Source organism: Echeneis naucrates, chromosome 4 (assembly GCF_900963305.1).
Source record: "Echeneis naucrates chromosome 4, fEcheNa1.1, whole genome shotgun sequence".
Classification (NCBI taxonomy): Eukaryota; Metazoa; Chordata; class Actinopteri; order Carangiformes; family Echeneidae; genus Echeneis; species Echeneis naucrates.
The window spans coordinates 17,774,546-17,791,874 of NC_042514.1; the positions used below are offsets into that span (position 1 = coordinate 17,774,546).

Consider the following 17,329-nt stretch of genomic DNA (forward strand, 5'->3'; position numbering starts at 1 on the left):
ACAATGAGCTTCTAATTTTTCTCATTACTCTCTTAACACATTTTTGGTTTGTGTTTGTGTTCAGTGAACTGGACATTTTAACACATCGGGAAAGGTCTACCGACATAGTCTCACCATGACTCATATGAATCTACTGGTTTTCACCTGACTACCCCACGGCCTAAAAACTCAAATGTGCTCAGTGAACCACAGAGTGAGTAAGAACCAAAGAATCTTTTTGGGATGAGAAATAACCTGAAGAAATGTATGGCAATCTAGTGGACTGTGTCTTCAGATATTTGGGAAAGGAACAGCTCTGTACTGAGAGATGTGTTCGCCCACAGCTCCCTGAGATCTTACTGCACAGCAATACCACCATCTGCTGGTCTCTGTTTTACATCACACCATACGATGGCATCACAGCTGAGGTGTGCAAATTTTCACGATTTTGACAACATATGCTTGCTTTCTGCAGTATGTGAAAATATTAGCAAGGTTATATAGTAGACGAAGCCAATTCAATGGATTTCATTCGGTGTGTTTCACGTAAAGTGCTTGCCATGTTACGAGTTTAGGATTTACCATAGCAAAGTTAAATGTGAGAGGAAAACCCAATCGATCGAGGCAGAAGGCTGCCCCCCCGAGCCTGGTTCTGCCTCTTAAAGGAAGTTTTTCCTTGCTCATGGGGGCATCTGTTGGGTCTCTAAATAATTTTAGAAAGAGTTTGGTCAAGTCCTGTTGTATATGTAAAGTACATTGATGTAACTTGGTTATGATTTGGTGCTATATAAGTTACAGAATAAAGAATAAAGAATAAAGCAAAATGGATGTACATTTTATTTTTGTATTTCCAAATAAACACTGGCCCAATTAGCACCCATTTGAGCACAGGGTTAATGGCAATGTCAGTCCTCTGGTTTATTCTTAAAATACACCTCCGATATCGTTAATGCATCTCACTACCTCAGAATCTTCTCTGTCCCATATGTGGTCTCATCTTTTTCCACATTACCTAGAGTCTGAACCTGGCCTTCCACACCACTCTGATCCTGCTCAGGACCCACTGCTAAAGTAAAAAAAATGTCTGATAGTATTATTATTGGCCACCAACAGAGAGCCTGGTTCTGTTCTAGGTTTGTATCTGTTAAAACTGAGCTTTTGATTGCCACTCTTTAATATGTCATCCTTCAAAGTCTTCATTATTACCTGCTCCATATGGAAGCTGGCCTGAGACCTGTCTGCTGCGATTTTGCACTATCTACATAAAACTGACGATGAAACTGCTCCTCTTATGGAAAATGTCATTAAACCATGAATAGGGTCCATGAATAAGTTCTCAGTTTCAAAAGCATAAAGATGGAGGATCAAAGGGGACAGAATGAAATATATAACAATTTCTTAAATTGTGTAATTAAGTCATTAAAATGCCCGTTCTGGTCGTTTCATGTAAAAACATATATAATTATTTCACTATTTAATTATTTCATGGTCCTGTTGCAGTCAAACTCACCCATCAAAGTCAGTGGGCGGGGCTACCGCGAATCTGGCCAAATCGACTGCTTTGGTGAAGCCTGGCAGTCTTTCAAAACATGGCGGCTACGGAAGTGCTTGAACTTTCTCGGGAGTTGATAGATATTTTAGACTTTGCAGAGTATGTGGAAACGGGGCCTGCTGACCCAGAGCATGTAGCGTGTAAAGCAGGGGAATTTAGTGAAGTTGCTGGCGTTATTTCTGCACTTTCCGACCAAGATATTGACCGCAAATTTAGAGGAAGTACTCCACAGCCTGAGACACAACCGAGGACCGTTTGGCATTTAACATACCGACTGCAGTCCTGGAGCACCGGCTGACTTCTTTGTGCTAAACCAGCTTGTTCGGAGTGTCAACAAAGATTATCAGGAGGCGTATGCAATAAAGCGGTCTGAGGTATTTCCTCTAAATTCATGAGTTTTCAGTTTATGAGTTGCTGGTCTCGTCCGGATATTACGAGTCAAACATTAGCTACTGTAGCCGCAATGTTTTGAAAGACGAAAGCCAGCCGGACTATGATTTGTTACAAAGCCTTAAAATCCTCTTTTCAAGTTGAATGTTTATAGCATACCCGCTGGTTCTGTTTATTTTTGTATGATTGTAAATGTTTAAATGAAGAATGTAAACACAGTTTAAAAAAAAAAACGTTTGGAAAGACTTCCAGGCTTCAGTCCAAAGCAATCGATTAGAGTAGATTCGCGTTAGCCCCGCCCACTGACTTTGAGTTTGACAGATAAAATAAACTCATGAAGCGCTGCAACAGGACCATGAAATAATTAATTAAATATTGAAACAACTATTTATATTTTTACATGAAGTGAACTGGCATTTTAATGAATTGACACATTTAACAACACATTTATTTAATTAATGACACATTTAAGTAATTATTGAAAGATGTATTCATGTATTTTATTCTTCCCCTTTGATCCTCCATCATTCCCCAGTTGTATTACTGTGAGAGAACATAAATGTGAATCTAAATGTGTAAGCTGCAAAACATTTGATCAATAGTCATTTTCATTCATTATTTAGACAGAATGCAAATTAAATGCGTTTTGAATCATTTTTATTGATTTTGAATTAGTTCTCTGGTTCGAAACATACACGCCTGTTGTACAGGGAATATTACAGAGAGGTATGTGTTTTTACAGTTGGCTCTGTCATGTACACAGTCTCACATTTTCAGAGACACTGCCCTTGTAGCTGAGTCCAGTGTCAGATCTGCCACATAATTTTGCCAATAATGTCGAAGGTAGCATTAAAGGGCACATGACAGTCCAGAACCTCAGCAAATAACACATTTACTATACCACCCAGCTGCCCAATCTTAGGGCGCATAATCACATCATCAGGGACATTCACCCACAGCCCCCTCTAACAGATCACTATAATATTTGTCCATGCATATATAAGTACAATATATATGGTAAAAAATATAGCATTTGGAATAAATACTTAATATAATTTTTAGGGCAAACTGTCAGACAATACTTGTTATATAATCTTCACAATACTTTATATACATGTATTTGGCTGGATTTACAGAAACAGATAAAATATATATTTAACCCTATGTGAAACAGATCTGATTTCAAGTCTTTGGTGTTCGGCCAGTTATGAAACCTTATTACATCTGGGTCACACTGGATTAAACATATGGATGCGATATAAGACACAGGCACGGAAGACCGGATACACCAGATAATTACCGCAGCAGAGATTAGATCATCCTTCAGCTGTATGTGTTACAGGAAGCCACACAGACTCGGTTATTTGTCCCTTAATATACAGACACCCAAAAATGATCAGATGCACTGCACAAAATTGAAACTCAGATTTGTTTATCCTGTGTAAACACAGCCTCAATGTGAAACAAATCTGTGCTATTTTGTGACTGAACAAATAACAATGATTAACTAAGCCACTGCTGAAAAATTCCCATTGTTGAGTAAATGCCCCCACAACGATATAATAACATATTTTTATATAATATGTCTACCTTCGTGTCAATCTAAAGTCCCATGAAAGCACCCATATTTATAAAGTGTCCAGGAATGAGAGTACTGGTGCAGGGTCAGAGGTCAGACCACGCAACTGCAAGTTTACAAGACAGTACTACAGACGCATGGAGATATGATTTTACATTGTGGTTTTTTTTTTTTTTTTTCCTCTTTTCTTTTTTTTTAAGGGGCGGGGGGGGGGGGGGCATATCAAAATAATCAACAACTATGCAATTGGTGTTTAGATGTTTAGAGGTTTGCCATTTAGAAACTTGATCAAAGGGACTTGACTGGTCGTTTGGAGTCTGGCTTGTGTATAAAGTGACTTGTTCTCGGACCGTAAATGCGGACCGGACTGTCATAGACCTCATATATGGCAGTTGATACATTGAGTAGTAGTCCCATTTTCATATCCTGCCTCCAGTGACCATCGGAATCTAGTCCAGTCAAAGAACACGTATCAACACTGTTTCACAAGGATGGCAAAAGCACTCTTACATGTTCACAGGTAAAATTATCCCTCCCTCTTGATTTTTGTAAACTTACTAAGTTGTTTGAGTTACATGCTGAATTGTAAACATTTGATTAGAGCAGTACTCCAGCTTTAAGATACTTTAAGAATATGGGTGTAGTTCTGTGGTAAAGAGGAGAAAAAGGCCACTCTCCCAGCAACATGTCTCCTCTAATGTAGGACTGTTATGCGGTTAAGGCTGAACCGAAGCCACTCACCCTGGCTAGTGTTTTGACTGAAAAGAAAGTATTACACTTGTATTGCTTCTTAGACTGATAACAATTAAAAAAATAAAATAAAATTGGATAATATGAATGCTATGGGACAGTAACAGGAGCAAACAACAGGAATAATGTTAGTAATTTGAAAACAGGCAAATCTGATCTTTGTGTTCAGGATAATCAAATGATTAATATTTTTTGTCACATCATCTCTATATCTGCTATAGTCATAATAGCTTATGTCTCTGATTCATGCCAGTACAGTTAGACTTGCTACATTTTTTTGTCTTGGAATGTGTCACAGCCAGCCTGACATTCATTGTGCATTTTGTATCATTTGCATACATTGATTTGATTTGAAACAGGCAGACAAACAAGACAGAGAGATGTTAATCATGAGCACGGACAGTATTACAACATACTGTTGTTTAGTACTATGACAGACAGTAGGGGGAGTAACTGCGTATTTGCATGCAGCAGCCTCTGAACACTACAATCTTCTTTGGAGAAAACTTTTGTCTTTCTTATATCTGGTTATATCCTGGTTATAAAAATCATTTTAATTGTATCTAACAGAAGCATTTTCATTTCCAACTAAACCATTTGTCTTTCAGCATTTCAAAGATGATAACCAATGTCGTGAAAAACATAATGACAACAACAAAACAAATCTGCTGAATGATGCCAAATCTTTTGGGTGATGGGGGATTAGACCAGAGGTTGTACTCTTTTCTAAGTTACTTTATAATTTATACTCTCGGAGACATGGTTTATTCTGGACACCAATATTAAAGAGGGGGATTATTCACTGTACACAAACAATAAAAAAAGTGCATTAGAAAATAGTTTCTGTGTTTTTTATATGATTATAATCTGTTAGAATAACTCCACATACTATGTTCTCAGTAATGGCTTATGTCCAAATATGAAAAACTTGATGTCAATGACACAAAAGGAAAAAAAAAAATAGAATTCATGTCATATTTAATATCATTTATCTGAAAGGTAGATCATGTGCTTAGTATTTTGCTAGTTTGATAAGAAGCAGCAGTTCGCCAGAGTATTTCTTCATTCAACACAGACATATCAGATCATATATGTATATACATTCCTGTCACACTTATCACTACAGGAATGTCTTATCATCGGTCTGACCGGCCCCATTCATTGTCTGTACACTAAGCGGTTGATGCAGCATATCCAATAACACCCAAAGGGCAGGTTGGCAGAGACATGGAAGAAAAATGTGGTTGTTCATTGGAGGACAGTTCAGTCAAGGAGGTACGTGATGATAATTCCATGATAAAGACAGCATATCCACCATGGTCACACAGTATGTGCTGGATAATGTCACTGTATATATTTTAGCTTTTTCCCCTCCTTGTTGGTGTGTTGGGAGGTCCTTAAATGGAAGGATTGGTGTGGTTTGGAAGTGTAAACAGGGTCAGCCTGGCTCAGATGAGGTCTGTTGTAGATGGCGGCCCGGAGGCTTGGGTCTCTGCGTGGGCCTTCAAAAGGTCAACTACATCTTGGTGGGAAGCTCCTTCTGCCACCGACAGCGCTGTCTGGCCCTTCTGCGGAAGAATGGACAGAAAATGTTAGTTTTGCATTCAAGGCTTTGCAATGACTGCTCTTACCCTGACGGTGGCAGTGTTGTGTTGCTCTTTCTCTCACAACGGGACATCACAGTACATATGGTGCAGCCAGTTACCCTCAATCAGAGCTTGGTTCAGTGACAGGAAATATATCAGCACTTTCTCAAAATGCTGTGACGATCCCGGTTTGTTGTGTTTATTCTGACCTAATAATTCACTTGCAAAATTACACATCAGAAAAACTAAAATATAATATCAATAAGCGTCTTTGCATCATGCTGAAATTGCCTGCGCGGTAATCCAGAGTTAAACCATAAGCCTGGGGAGGTTTGTTCGGGTTGTCGTGAAGGGGAAAAAGAATAAATGTTCCAAAGCATAGAAAATATGAAATTTTGACATTTAATGTAAGAATGTTTAAACCGCTTTCTGTAGCTGGAATACCACAAATATTTTTTATATTTCAGCAGACATGTTTCTTCTTGTAGTTCAGACTGTACTTTAAAATATTTTACACTAATTAAAATAATGGACTCTCAGCTTCAAGCAGGGTTACATCACTGTGTTGCAGATGTAGTAGCCTTATTATTACAAAGCAATTCAAAAAGCAAAGATAAAAGAAACATCCATCTTCTACTGCTTTTACGTTTCGCAGGGATGCTGGAGCCAATCCCAGCCAATGTTCCGGGCGAGGGGAGGGGTGCATCCTGGACAGGTCGCCAGTCCATCACAGGGCCAACACACAAAGACAAACAACCACTCACACTCAGACCATTTAGAGTCACCAGTTAACCGAATCATGATGTCTTTGGACGGTGGGAGGAAACCCACACAGGCATGGGGAGAACATGAATACTCTGCGCAGGAAGGACCCAGGCTGGGAACTGAACCCACAACTTTCTTATTGTGGGGCGACAACACTAACCCAAGTACTGTCCCCAAACACAAATCATATACATCTATTTTGGCGGGACCATTTGAAGTGAATAAATGGCTGAGGTCTTTGACACATAGACACTCATTTTCTACTGGATGTATCTTCAGCTGGGATTCAGTCCCAGGCCTTTACTGCAGTCATGCTCAGCCACTGCTTGTTGTGGGGTCACAGCCTTTCCACTCTTAAATCACATTTAAATCGGGTGACTGACTCAGCCACTCAAGGATATTTCACATCTTCATCTTTAAGAGCCCTTTGCTTTCTTTGGCCATATGCTTTGGATTGTTGTTCTGCCAAGTGATAAAATTTTCTCTAATGTGTTTTGATCCATTTGGCTAAATCTGAGCACCTAGAGTGCTCCTGCATAGCTCTAAATCCACCCTGTTGTTTCCAACCAGCAGCAAAATAATCAATAAATGAGAGTGTGCCAGTTGGCATCCACACAGGCTGAGGTCATAACAAAACCAGGACCGTGTTTTACAGATGAGGTGGGGGCCTTGGGTCACAAGTTCTTCCTTTTTACCCCCCGTGCTTTCCTCTAACAATCATTTTGCTTGTTTCAACCCATGTCTGTTGTGAGCATGGCCTGGATGAGCTGTATTCTGTTATTTATACGATGCTGTGATATATATTTAATCCTAGCAACACACGAAGGCAACAGCTCTCTTGAGACCATGTGCTGAAACATCATTGGAGACAAGTATTGCCGTGCATATTGGCACTTTACACAAACACTTTTTGGTATAAAGTTTGAATCACAGTAGTGTACCTTATCTCTGAGTGTGATGTCACAGCGGCCTGTCTTCAGCAGCAGGCAAACGATGTGCGTGTGTCCATGTTCACTGGCACACATCAGGGCCGTTGATCCCTCGCGGTCCTGGGCATTTAAATCGGCGCCGCAGCTCAGGAGCAGCTTCACCATGGCAACACGGCCATGACTCACTGCGAGCATAAGTGCTGTCTGGCCCGCCTAGAAATAGAAAGTGAGCGATACAGAGAATTAGAAGCAAAGAGTGAGAAGGTGTGTGTGAGGAAGAGATTCAGAGATCTACGAGTTGAGGTGCAGGGTTAACAAAAGAATTAGAGAGGGAGAAGAGAAAGTGGAAGATAACTGACCATGACAAATTGATTTCAGGTGATGAAAACGTTCTTTTGCTGGAAATAATAACTAGACTTCTGGATACAGGCTAAAGCTATGACAGATAAAACTTGAGCTCATGAGATCTCAGTATACTCCTGTAGCCTAAAATTGCCATTTTTTGATGTTTACAAGATCAGTTTGTTTTCCACAGATGAGAAAAATAGCTGATGGTATGTGTGTATTCCGATAAAATGGCCCACTTACAAAAATGTCCAAGCATCCCCTGATTTCCCTGGAGGATTTTTTTAAATTCCCATACTCTGCCTGCAGTTCAGCTTCCTTAATAACAACAACGCAGACAATCCAGGAAATCCTTTGACACTCTGGCCATAACCACAGCAAGGAACCCATTGTGAGGTGTGAGAATAAACTGTATGATACCTGTCTGGAGCGCGCATTGACATCTCCTAGCCTCAGCAGTTGTTGTGCCACCTCCAGATCTTCAGAGCTCTCAGCAGCTGTTAGAGCAGCAAGCATCACAGGAGTATAGCCTGCCTTGTTCACATTGTCTGTTTCACATAGACCTGGACGCACAAACACACAGTGAGAAGGAGGTGGAGATTTACGTCGATGCTCAGCCGTAAATCCAGCCGTGTGCATTTGCATCTCACCGGTATCCAGCAGCAATTTGACCACGGGAAAGTTTGAGTGGGACACACTGTAGTGGAGGGCCATATTCCCATTCCCATCCGTCAGGTTGACAACATACGGCAGGAGAGTAGGCGTGGTCAAGCCCACTTGTCGCAGGTATGATCTGACAGTATCGGCCTGTGAGTCTTTCTGACTGGAGACCTTAAACCACTCCTGGTACAGCACCACTAAAACCTGACGCTGGAGAGAGAAGAAAAGAGATAACAAGACATGAATGAAAAATTCACCTGTTGCGTTAATTTTAGTGCTCTCCATAACAGGTGTTTTGCTTTTCCCGATGTGGTTGCTGTGTAGGTTGCATTTGCAGACATAGAAAAAGTAAACTACATTACTGACATTATTCTTTTTGTTAACGTCAGGAAACAGGGTTAGGGTTGGATTTAAAGAGCAGTTACGTTTAAAGTGCACAGGAGGCATTATTTTATATACAGCAGAAGAAATTTACTAAATCCAGAAGGAGTAATCTGTAGTAATGTGTAAAGATCCTTACCATTTCTTTATCTGGGGATGAAACCTCTTCCATACGGTCCTTTACATAGAGGCAAGCATCTATAAATCCTTTGTCAACTTTCTCCCTGAAAACAAAGACCAGAAGGCTCAGTAAGGAGACCTTTTTTATGGCCTGTCAAATTCTGTAATATTTTTCCACATCTGTTATTTTCATTGTTTTCTTTTGTGCCATGAAATACCATGAAGTCTGAATAACATATGACCAAGAGACATCTATTATGGTTCACGTGTAAATTCCGCCTGGAATGAAAACAAAAGATAAAAGATGCCTTACAGGGCTTGCACAGCTCGCACACATATCAGTCAACAGTCTGACACGTTAATAGCAGATGAAAATCTGTTGAACGGTTTACACTGATTCACTGCCCAGTATCCACCAAGCACTCATACTACCCATCCATCATGATCAGTCATACTGTATATCTCATGCAGCACTAAGTCGGGGTAGGTCACAATGTGTACTGTAACACTGCATGTCCTCCAGCTGTAACACACACTCATACATGCAAAAGAAGAGGCACACGCTCATAAGCACGATCAAACCAGTGCAGAGTGATGGCTTAATATAACTCCAGCTTTCTCCCACTGGCTCCGACTGCTATGTGGCCCATGGCCCTCAGACCTGACACAGCTAATTGATCATTTAGTGACAGGGAGGACAACACTGCCGGTTATTTGCTTATTGTCTCACATCCTGCGCACTTCGAGGGTTTAATGTGCCTGTCTGATACTTCTATTAGAGAGAGCGCAGTTTATACTTAAGTGTGTACAACCATGTTGTGTCTGAGTGTGAGGCTCAGATCGAAGTGTACGTGGTCTAAAGTGTGCATTTGGTGTGTATGTATATAAAGCAGAGGCTAATGTCGTGTGAGTGCAACGACGAATCTGTGCGAGCTATTAAGGAGGAAGCAGCGATGTACCGTATGAGAGTGTGAGTAGGTATTAATGTGTGTTAATTGGATTTCTGTATGCGTGTATGTGGCCCACTATACACTGAAATGTCTATCAGCACCTGTCGCAGACGAAGTATGAAGGCTGCAGCTGGACTTGAATACAAAGCACTCCGTTGTGCATTCGCAACACTGTAGCCTTTATGGATGTATTGTACCTGAGCTGGTTGTAATCATGCTTCAGTCATATTCTATTCGGCAATTTTCTTCATAATGTGGTGATGGTGAGAGGGTCTATCACTTCTCCTGGCTGAATATGAGACTATTATGCGCAGGTATCATGTCTGTATTCTTTCATTAACTGAGAAGGAAGGCAGTAATTGCAGCTTCATATATATATACATGTGAACTATTAGAGATGAGCGGTCTGTCTCAGTGCCCATGACAGCAATTGAGAACATGGGTCCACTTAACCGACACATGTTATGTAATGATGATCTGGCCTCAGAGGGCACATCGGTTAACAACACACCCAACAGCGTTCGACGCTGAATAAAGCATCAATATTATTATTCATGTCCACACACCCACAAAATTATGCCCAGCCCGAAACAGATGGTTACTACAAAATATTAACGGTCTGCTCTTCCTTATGACTTAATGAGACTGATGAAAATACGGTAGTGTCAGCATCGTAATTAAATTAAATATCATATCCATTTAGAAGCATTTTTGGGAGAGATTTTCTCTGTAAAGAATTAATTAGGTGAAAATTCTAAAAACAAAATACCATATCATATCTCATTTATATGCCACAGACATCAACACTTCCAGCTAACTGGAGTTTCTATTATCGGTTTATTTTTTTCTCTTAGGTCCTGAATGTATTTGGTCATCTGATCATAACCATGATACTTTGATGTTGTTGTTGTTGTCCTTTTAATTAAACTTTTATTTATACAGGCAATCCCTTTGAGACACGGGATCTCATTCTCAACAGAGATCTTTTCGGACAGATATTCAATGGATGGATGGATGGATGGTTAGGGGTGGGGTTAATCTGGATGCGGTCTGACTCACATTTCTGCCTGCTCCTCCATCAGCTCCTCGCTGGTCTCTGGATCCAGCAGGCCTCTTTCACTCTCCCTCTCTCCAGCCACAGCTCCTCCTGCCTGAGCTGAGACCTCTGCATCCTTTTCCTGGACCTCTGCTGCCGCCTCAGGCTTCTCTGGTGACTGAGGCTCCTCTTTTTCCTTCTCCACCTCGGGCTCTGAGCTGTCCTCCTCCTCCGCCTCCACCTTTGACTTCTCATCTCCACTTGACTCTTCGCTGGATGTTGTCTCGTAGCTGAAAAAGTGTACTAATTTTAGATTGGACATCAAAATGATCCAAATTATACCATCTGTGGGGAAGCCTGTTTTCAATGACTGGGGTATTCATTGCTAAAGATAGTTTTTAGTTAGTTTTTACATGTGTATATAAACATTTGACACAAACAACCACATCCCTGAAATATCTGAGCAGATAAAAGCAACCTGAAAACATGAGTCCTGAGTCCTTATGCACTCATACCCACCTTTGATGGGGGGTGTAAAATGTAGGAACCTCTGTGAGCCCAATGATCAGATAAGTCTTATGCTGAATGCCACTGATTCATGCTTATTTGTAGACAGACACAGACACACGCACACACCATGACACTGCACCAAAAAAAGTGTTCAGGGGCCACAACATTCCCTGGATTCCAGGGGAGCTCAAAGATAGGTTAGACCATCCAAAGGGGAAAAAAAATATAAACAGCAGCCCACTTCCTGGTGTGGGAAGAAGCCTATATATAGTCTGAGAAAATATTGCTGTCTAACATTTTGTCTCATAAATAAAATGTGATCACGTTATTTAAAAAAAAATGTTTTTATATCCTCGGGAAGGGGTTCCAAATGCAAAAGGGACAAACTAGACATGGATCTTTGCAACACCGCTAATAATTTGTTATTTGCTTTGGAGAAAGGATATGTTTGTAGTACCGTATTGCACAAGCATTGAAGATAAAATAAGACCGCTGCCCAGAAAAACAAAGCAAAGGCAAGCAAGTCATGAAGGATAAGTGAAACTCAGGAACATAAAAGCAGGAACGTGAAAATAAAACTAATTTCCTAAGGGCTATCGTTTCTTCAAAAGCAGGGGATAATACCACCCAGACGGCCACAACTTTCATTATGAGTGATGAATATTTGATATGTTGCACAGAGAGAAAGAAATGAGAAGAAACAAACAAACAAAAAAAGCATTATTAATTCACAGATACAGGAAATAGTTTGTGATTCTATTGCAGTTAACTTTAAGTATAAAATAGTACCATTACAATACACTCCCAACCTTTTTGGCTTAAAGCCCCATATTACAAATTGAAACATAGTTTATGAGCATGTCCACCACATCCACATCAACATTCTAATAATTTTAGTAAAGTGTGTGTGTGTGTGTGTTTGAGGTATTTTTTCTCCTCGTGTTAATCATCAAAAGACCCCTAATCTCGTGTTCCAAAATTCACTGCTTTGGAATTATTGTATTAGGTAGCTTTAGGACTTTTCTCTAACAATTTGAGACTGACATGTACGTACAACACTGAAGATTGAATAATCTCCCCAAAGCAAAATCTGACAAATCTTGTTTTAGCTGCTGTGGATGTGACAGAGCGGGAGATCAGTGTCAAGCCCCATGTGCACAGCTGAGTTAATTACATGCTGATATGTGTGTGCAGCTGTGTGTGTTTTTTCATTTTCATTTTGGTGCTAGGCTTTTTGGCTTTCGTCAGCTACACTTAGTTTGGGCAAAGGTGTAGTTTTCATGGTTAGCTGAGGTTATGGTGTAAGGTTAAGAAAAAAAACCCTAACCCTAAACCTGACTCTGTAACTCCAACAACTACCATCTGCCTTCTTAAAATTCATTAGCATACTTAACTCTGCTGTTGAGTTTGTTTCGGCTAACACCCAAAGTGTTCCCAGTCACTTTTGACCGGGATCATTTTATTCCATTTTAAATCCATAATTATACATATATTATCGGCTAATGTTGTTTTAGATCTTCTTTATCAGCTCTTGTAAGCATTACAAGTTTTGAACTTGTATTTGCTGTGTATGTCCTACAGGCCTCATTTACCTGAGCTCATTCCACTTGTTTTTTTTTTTTTTTTTTAAGGAAAAAAACATTATATACAAATTATTTTGACTATAACCAAGACCAAGATGAAACCTGTTGTACTTTTTATCACAGAGTACGTCACTGAAATGTTTACCAAAGTCACTTTTTTGAAACAGTGGCACAAAATAACAACTACTGTGTTCTCGGGCAAAACTGAGCGGTATTATTTATTGAAAACAAACACCACAGGGAAAACTACAACTATACTACAAAGGTAAGCTACAAACAGCTTGAACACATTTGCAGTTTTCTATTGTATCCCTGAGAAGACAGTGCCATAGTGTCATGTCCATAGTCCTCAGTTTTGCCCTCTCATGCACATATTGGACAATATGCTGAGGTCGCTGCATGTTCTTTGCAAATGTATCCACCGTATCTGTGGCACATGTCTTGCGTTTTTATCTTTTGGTGCACACAGCCGGCACCTCTTTCTTTTGACTCCACCCTCTCTGGTTGGCGTGGCTGTTGATGAGGGTTGCCATGGAAGCCATAAATGGGCATAAGATGTGTGTGTCTGTTTGTGTGTCTGCTCAAAGACACCTGCGTGTTGAGGTGTAAGAAAGGAGAGTAGATCTGTGCTTGAACTCTGTTTTATACACTAATTGTAGTCTTCCCCATTCATTTCCAATGACCGGTCATTTTTGACTGGGAACACCATGGGTGTATACAAGTTCCATAAAACACACAAATTTTTATAAAAATATTTCTGATTTATTTTATGAGCTCAAATGCCATGTGTGAACAAAGTCATGGAACTTCATGACAAACAGATTAAATCTACTGCACTTTTTAAGAGAGCAAACTTGTAAATCGGTCAGATTTGACCGGAACACAACAGGAGGGTTAAATAAGACACACACACACACACACACACACACACACACACACACAGACACACACAGACAAAAAAAGCAACAAGCACACTGTGCATCCACTGCCAAAGGCTGGCGTAAGTGCACAATCGCAGACTGCTAAGGTATCATCACAATATCCATCTTGTCTTTGAATGGTTTGTCTATAAAGGACAAGAATAGTTTACACGATTTTGCAAAGGTTTGCTTCAAGATCCGAGTCCAATTAAATGATTTGGCTTCAATGTGGCAAAAGCAGGTGGTCAGGAAAGGGGAAAGTATTATCAGGCATTTTGATCACATCCTTTTGGAACAATTTGTGCTGATGCCTTCAGGGCAAACCGATATTCTGACTAACTCCGACTGACTGACTGGTAAAAATATGCACACACACCTTACATAATGTACAATACATATTTAGACACACACACACACACACACACACACTCATCTAAACTAAACTTGCAGCAGCAGAGGTGAGGTCACATTCAGGGCAGTGTGCTGTCAAAGGAGCTCTAATGACTAACTGCACAAAGCACATAGTAAGACACGGCTGGACTCAGTTCAGTCGGTGCAGTCAAAGTTAGACCAACAGTGACAATGTGGTGATATGACCTGAAAAAAGCATGCAGTCTGAAAATTTGTGACTTCATTTTGCTATTGAGAAATTTGTAGGCCCCTTAAAAATAAGATGGAATATAATAAAATGAAAAAATATTGTTTTTGGAAAATCTGAGGATTTGCATTTCTGAGTGAGATCAGTCATTGCTTTTATTAAGGGTTTTATCACCTCCATTTTAGTAGCCCCAAATATTCAAAGCAATTGATTGTGCTAAATATCAATATGCAAGAAAATTCTTAAGCTTACCTAAAATCACTGTGTGGCTGAATGGCTAATGTGACTAAAGCTTCTTTGCATAATTAAATCTGTCAACTCAGAAAAGTGAAGATATACAATCGCAAGCATTTCGTAGTTCAAGGGTGCCATAAGGATGCTCATGGGAAATGTCACCTGAGACAGAAATACAACTGCACAAACAGAACAGCCCAAACAACCCTATTGATCACCTAAGGGAATGGTGAATGCTGAATGCTGATTAAAAAAAAAAAAAAGATTTTTACCCTCCATTCACTCCAACAAACTTCAGGTTTTTCTTGGCTCCTTTATTGCCCTGCCTTTCAGCTACTCCATTTTTCTTCATAATAGATTTGAGACCTGGTGAAAGGGAAGGAGAGAGAGAGAGGTGAAAAAGAAAATGGAAGAGAAGACAAATTCATTAGGCTTCAGTGGAAGATTGGTGTGTCTGTGTTTATGTAATTTACTGTAACCCACAAACTCAAACTCATCAAAGTGAACACAAAATGCACGTTCAGGCAAATGAAACCTCTTGAGTTGAGTTTGATTGCCTTTTAACATCGTTAAAAAACCTCCGTGTTGAACCTAAAGTCAAGAGATGTTACTGAATGATTTCAAGAACAAATTTAAAGATACCTTTTACAGCCACTGTTGCTACACAAAGCCATCGTTCTCTTATGAAGAAGCGATGGATTTTTCTCAAGCATGAGCAGCTTGTACTGTGGGTTTTTACTGTAGTGAAGTCAAAAGTGGACAAAGCAATGAATAAAAGTACTTCATAAGTACTTCATAGCTGAGTTAGTTTATGAGTGTTGACTTGATTTGATGATGCTAATATATGCGTTGACTATTTGCTTTTGTGTGGAATCATATACATATGTAAATGTCACAGCATTTTCAGCCTATATGATAGTGGCAATTTTAAGCAAGGATAATTAATGAAATGCTGAGGAATCCCTGTGTTGGCAGAGACATGGGAAGTGTGGGCAGCGTCTGCACACTCATAAAGATAAAACAATATATATAGCCAACGGTAACAATACGATCAAGAAAAATTACTGAGAAAAAATAGAGAACAGCTTGTGAAAAAGTATATAATGATAAAAATGTGTTTGCCCGAAGAGTGAGCAAATCAACTGACTATAACACTAAAACATATTTTGGGTGAGGACCATGCTTGATGGGCATAGGTCAATATTACAGGGCCTAACGACAACAAACAAATCTGACATTGTCAGCCCTGGTTATGTATGTAACGACCCAATAATTGATTCTGTATGGGCTCCTTCGCTGACTGTCCTTGGCTCTAAGCCAATTATGGCTGTCTTAGTTGTGCCTGACAGCAGACATGGCACAGAGGACTCTGTAATGTTTTATGCAAGGACATAGGTATGTGGCTTTGAGCCAAAAATCCCTGGCCGAAAAGCGACCACCATCTATGAAGAACGATGCTTTTAGAGCTAGTATCTCTCTCAGGAGATGGCAGAAGGCCGCGAGGGGGGGGGGCTGAAAATATGTTTGACATTTAGATACATCCTCTGACTATCTTCCAATAAATAAAACAATGGTGTGATTTAGCCTTATCTCACTCTGTCACACATACAAAAATTTATGGATAGTCTACTACTAACACTGAACTTGAAATGAACCCCTAACATAAAAAAAAAAAAAAAAAAACGAAGAAAAAAACGTGTTTAATAGCAGAGTGATTTTGTACCTCAGCTCCTGTGCCAGAAAAAGAACAGGGCCACATCAAGGGAAGAAACACATTATCTGTTTGATCTGTGCGTGTGTGTGTGTCCGTGTCTGCTGTGGGAGAAGGCCTGTGCTTGCGTGCTCATTCAACTGTGTACGCTAAGCAAGTGTTTGCGTGCAAATGTGCATTCCCCTGTATGACAAATTGTGTGCGTGTGTGTGTGTGTGTGTGTGTGTGTGTGTGTGTTTGTCTATTCTTTGGGAAATTTAGGTAGTAGGTCATCAAATCCTGTGAGTTCCCCGGTATGTAAGAATATGTTTTTTCATTCTCATATTTGACAACCGCTAATTAGGGTATCTTTGAGAGGGCACGTTCTGCATCTATCATAACAGAGGCGCACAGTTTATGGCTGATGTGTTAGTGATGACAATCATTAATACTTTGTTAATCCCCAGGAGGAATTTGGTAAAATTTCTGTTACTATCTGTTATCTGTTACTATTTATGTTACTGTTGCTGCAATTCAAAGCAGGCTTCAATAAAAAAAAAACTAAAAAAAAACCCTCACATTTTCATTGACAGTATTTATGAGGAGATGTAACACTAAATCATGGAGTCTGTATCACTCAAAGTGATTAGTGATGTGGGAAAACATCAGATAAAGTACTCTGAAGGGTGAAAAAGGTCTTCTTTTCCAGGCAAGAGGGAGCTCTGACTTTCTCTCCCTTTCAGGTGATCAAAATGGTCACTAATGTAGTCGC

The 17,329-nt window shown here is 39.9% G+C and overlaps 1 protein-coding gene across 2 annotated transcripts in view; it reads right to left on the reverse strand.

The window, feature by feature from the left end:
- Positions 1-3,704: 3,704 nt before the first annotated feature.
- kank4 (KN motif and ankyrin repeat domains 4) overlaps positions 3,705-17,329 on the reverse strand; it is a 63,200-nt gene continuing 49,575 nt past the window's right edge. For both annotated transcript variants that reach the window (XM_029500823.1, XM_029500822.1), the window contains exons 4-10: positions 15,140-15,233; positions 11,046-11,312; positions 9,056-9,140; positions 8,526-8,745; positions 8,296-8,438; positions 7,543-7,743; positions 3,705-5,818 (exon numbers count right to left, since the gene is read on the reverse strand). In XM_029500823.1, the coding sequence (XP_029356683.1) occupies positions 5,699-5,818; positions 7,543-7,743; positions 8,296-8,438; positions 8,526-8,745; positions 9,056-9,140; positions 11,046-11,312; positions 15,140-15,233 (1,130 nt within the window). In that variant the 3' untranslated portion in view covers positions 3,705-5,698. The remainder of the gene's footprint in view (positions 5,819-7,542; positions 7,744-8,295; positions 8,439-8,525; positions 8,746-9,055; positions 9,141-11,045; positions 11,313-15,139; positions 15,234-17,329) is intronic.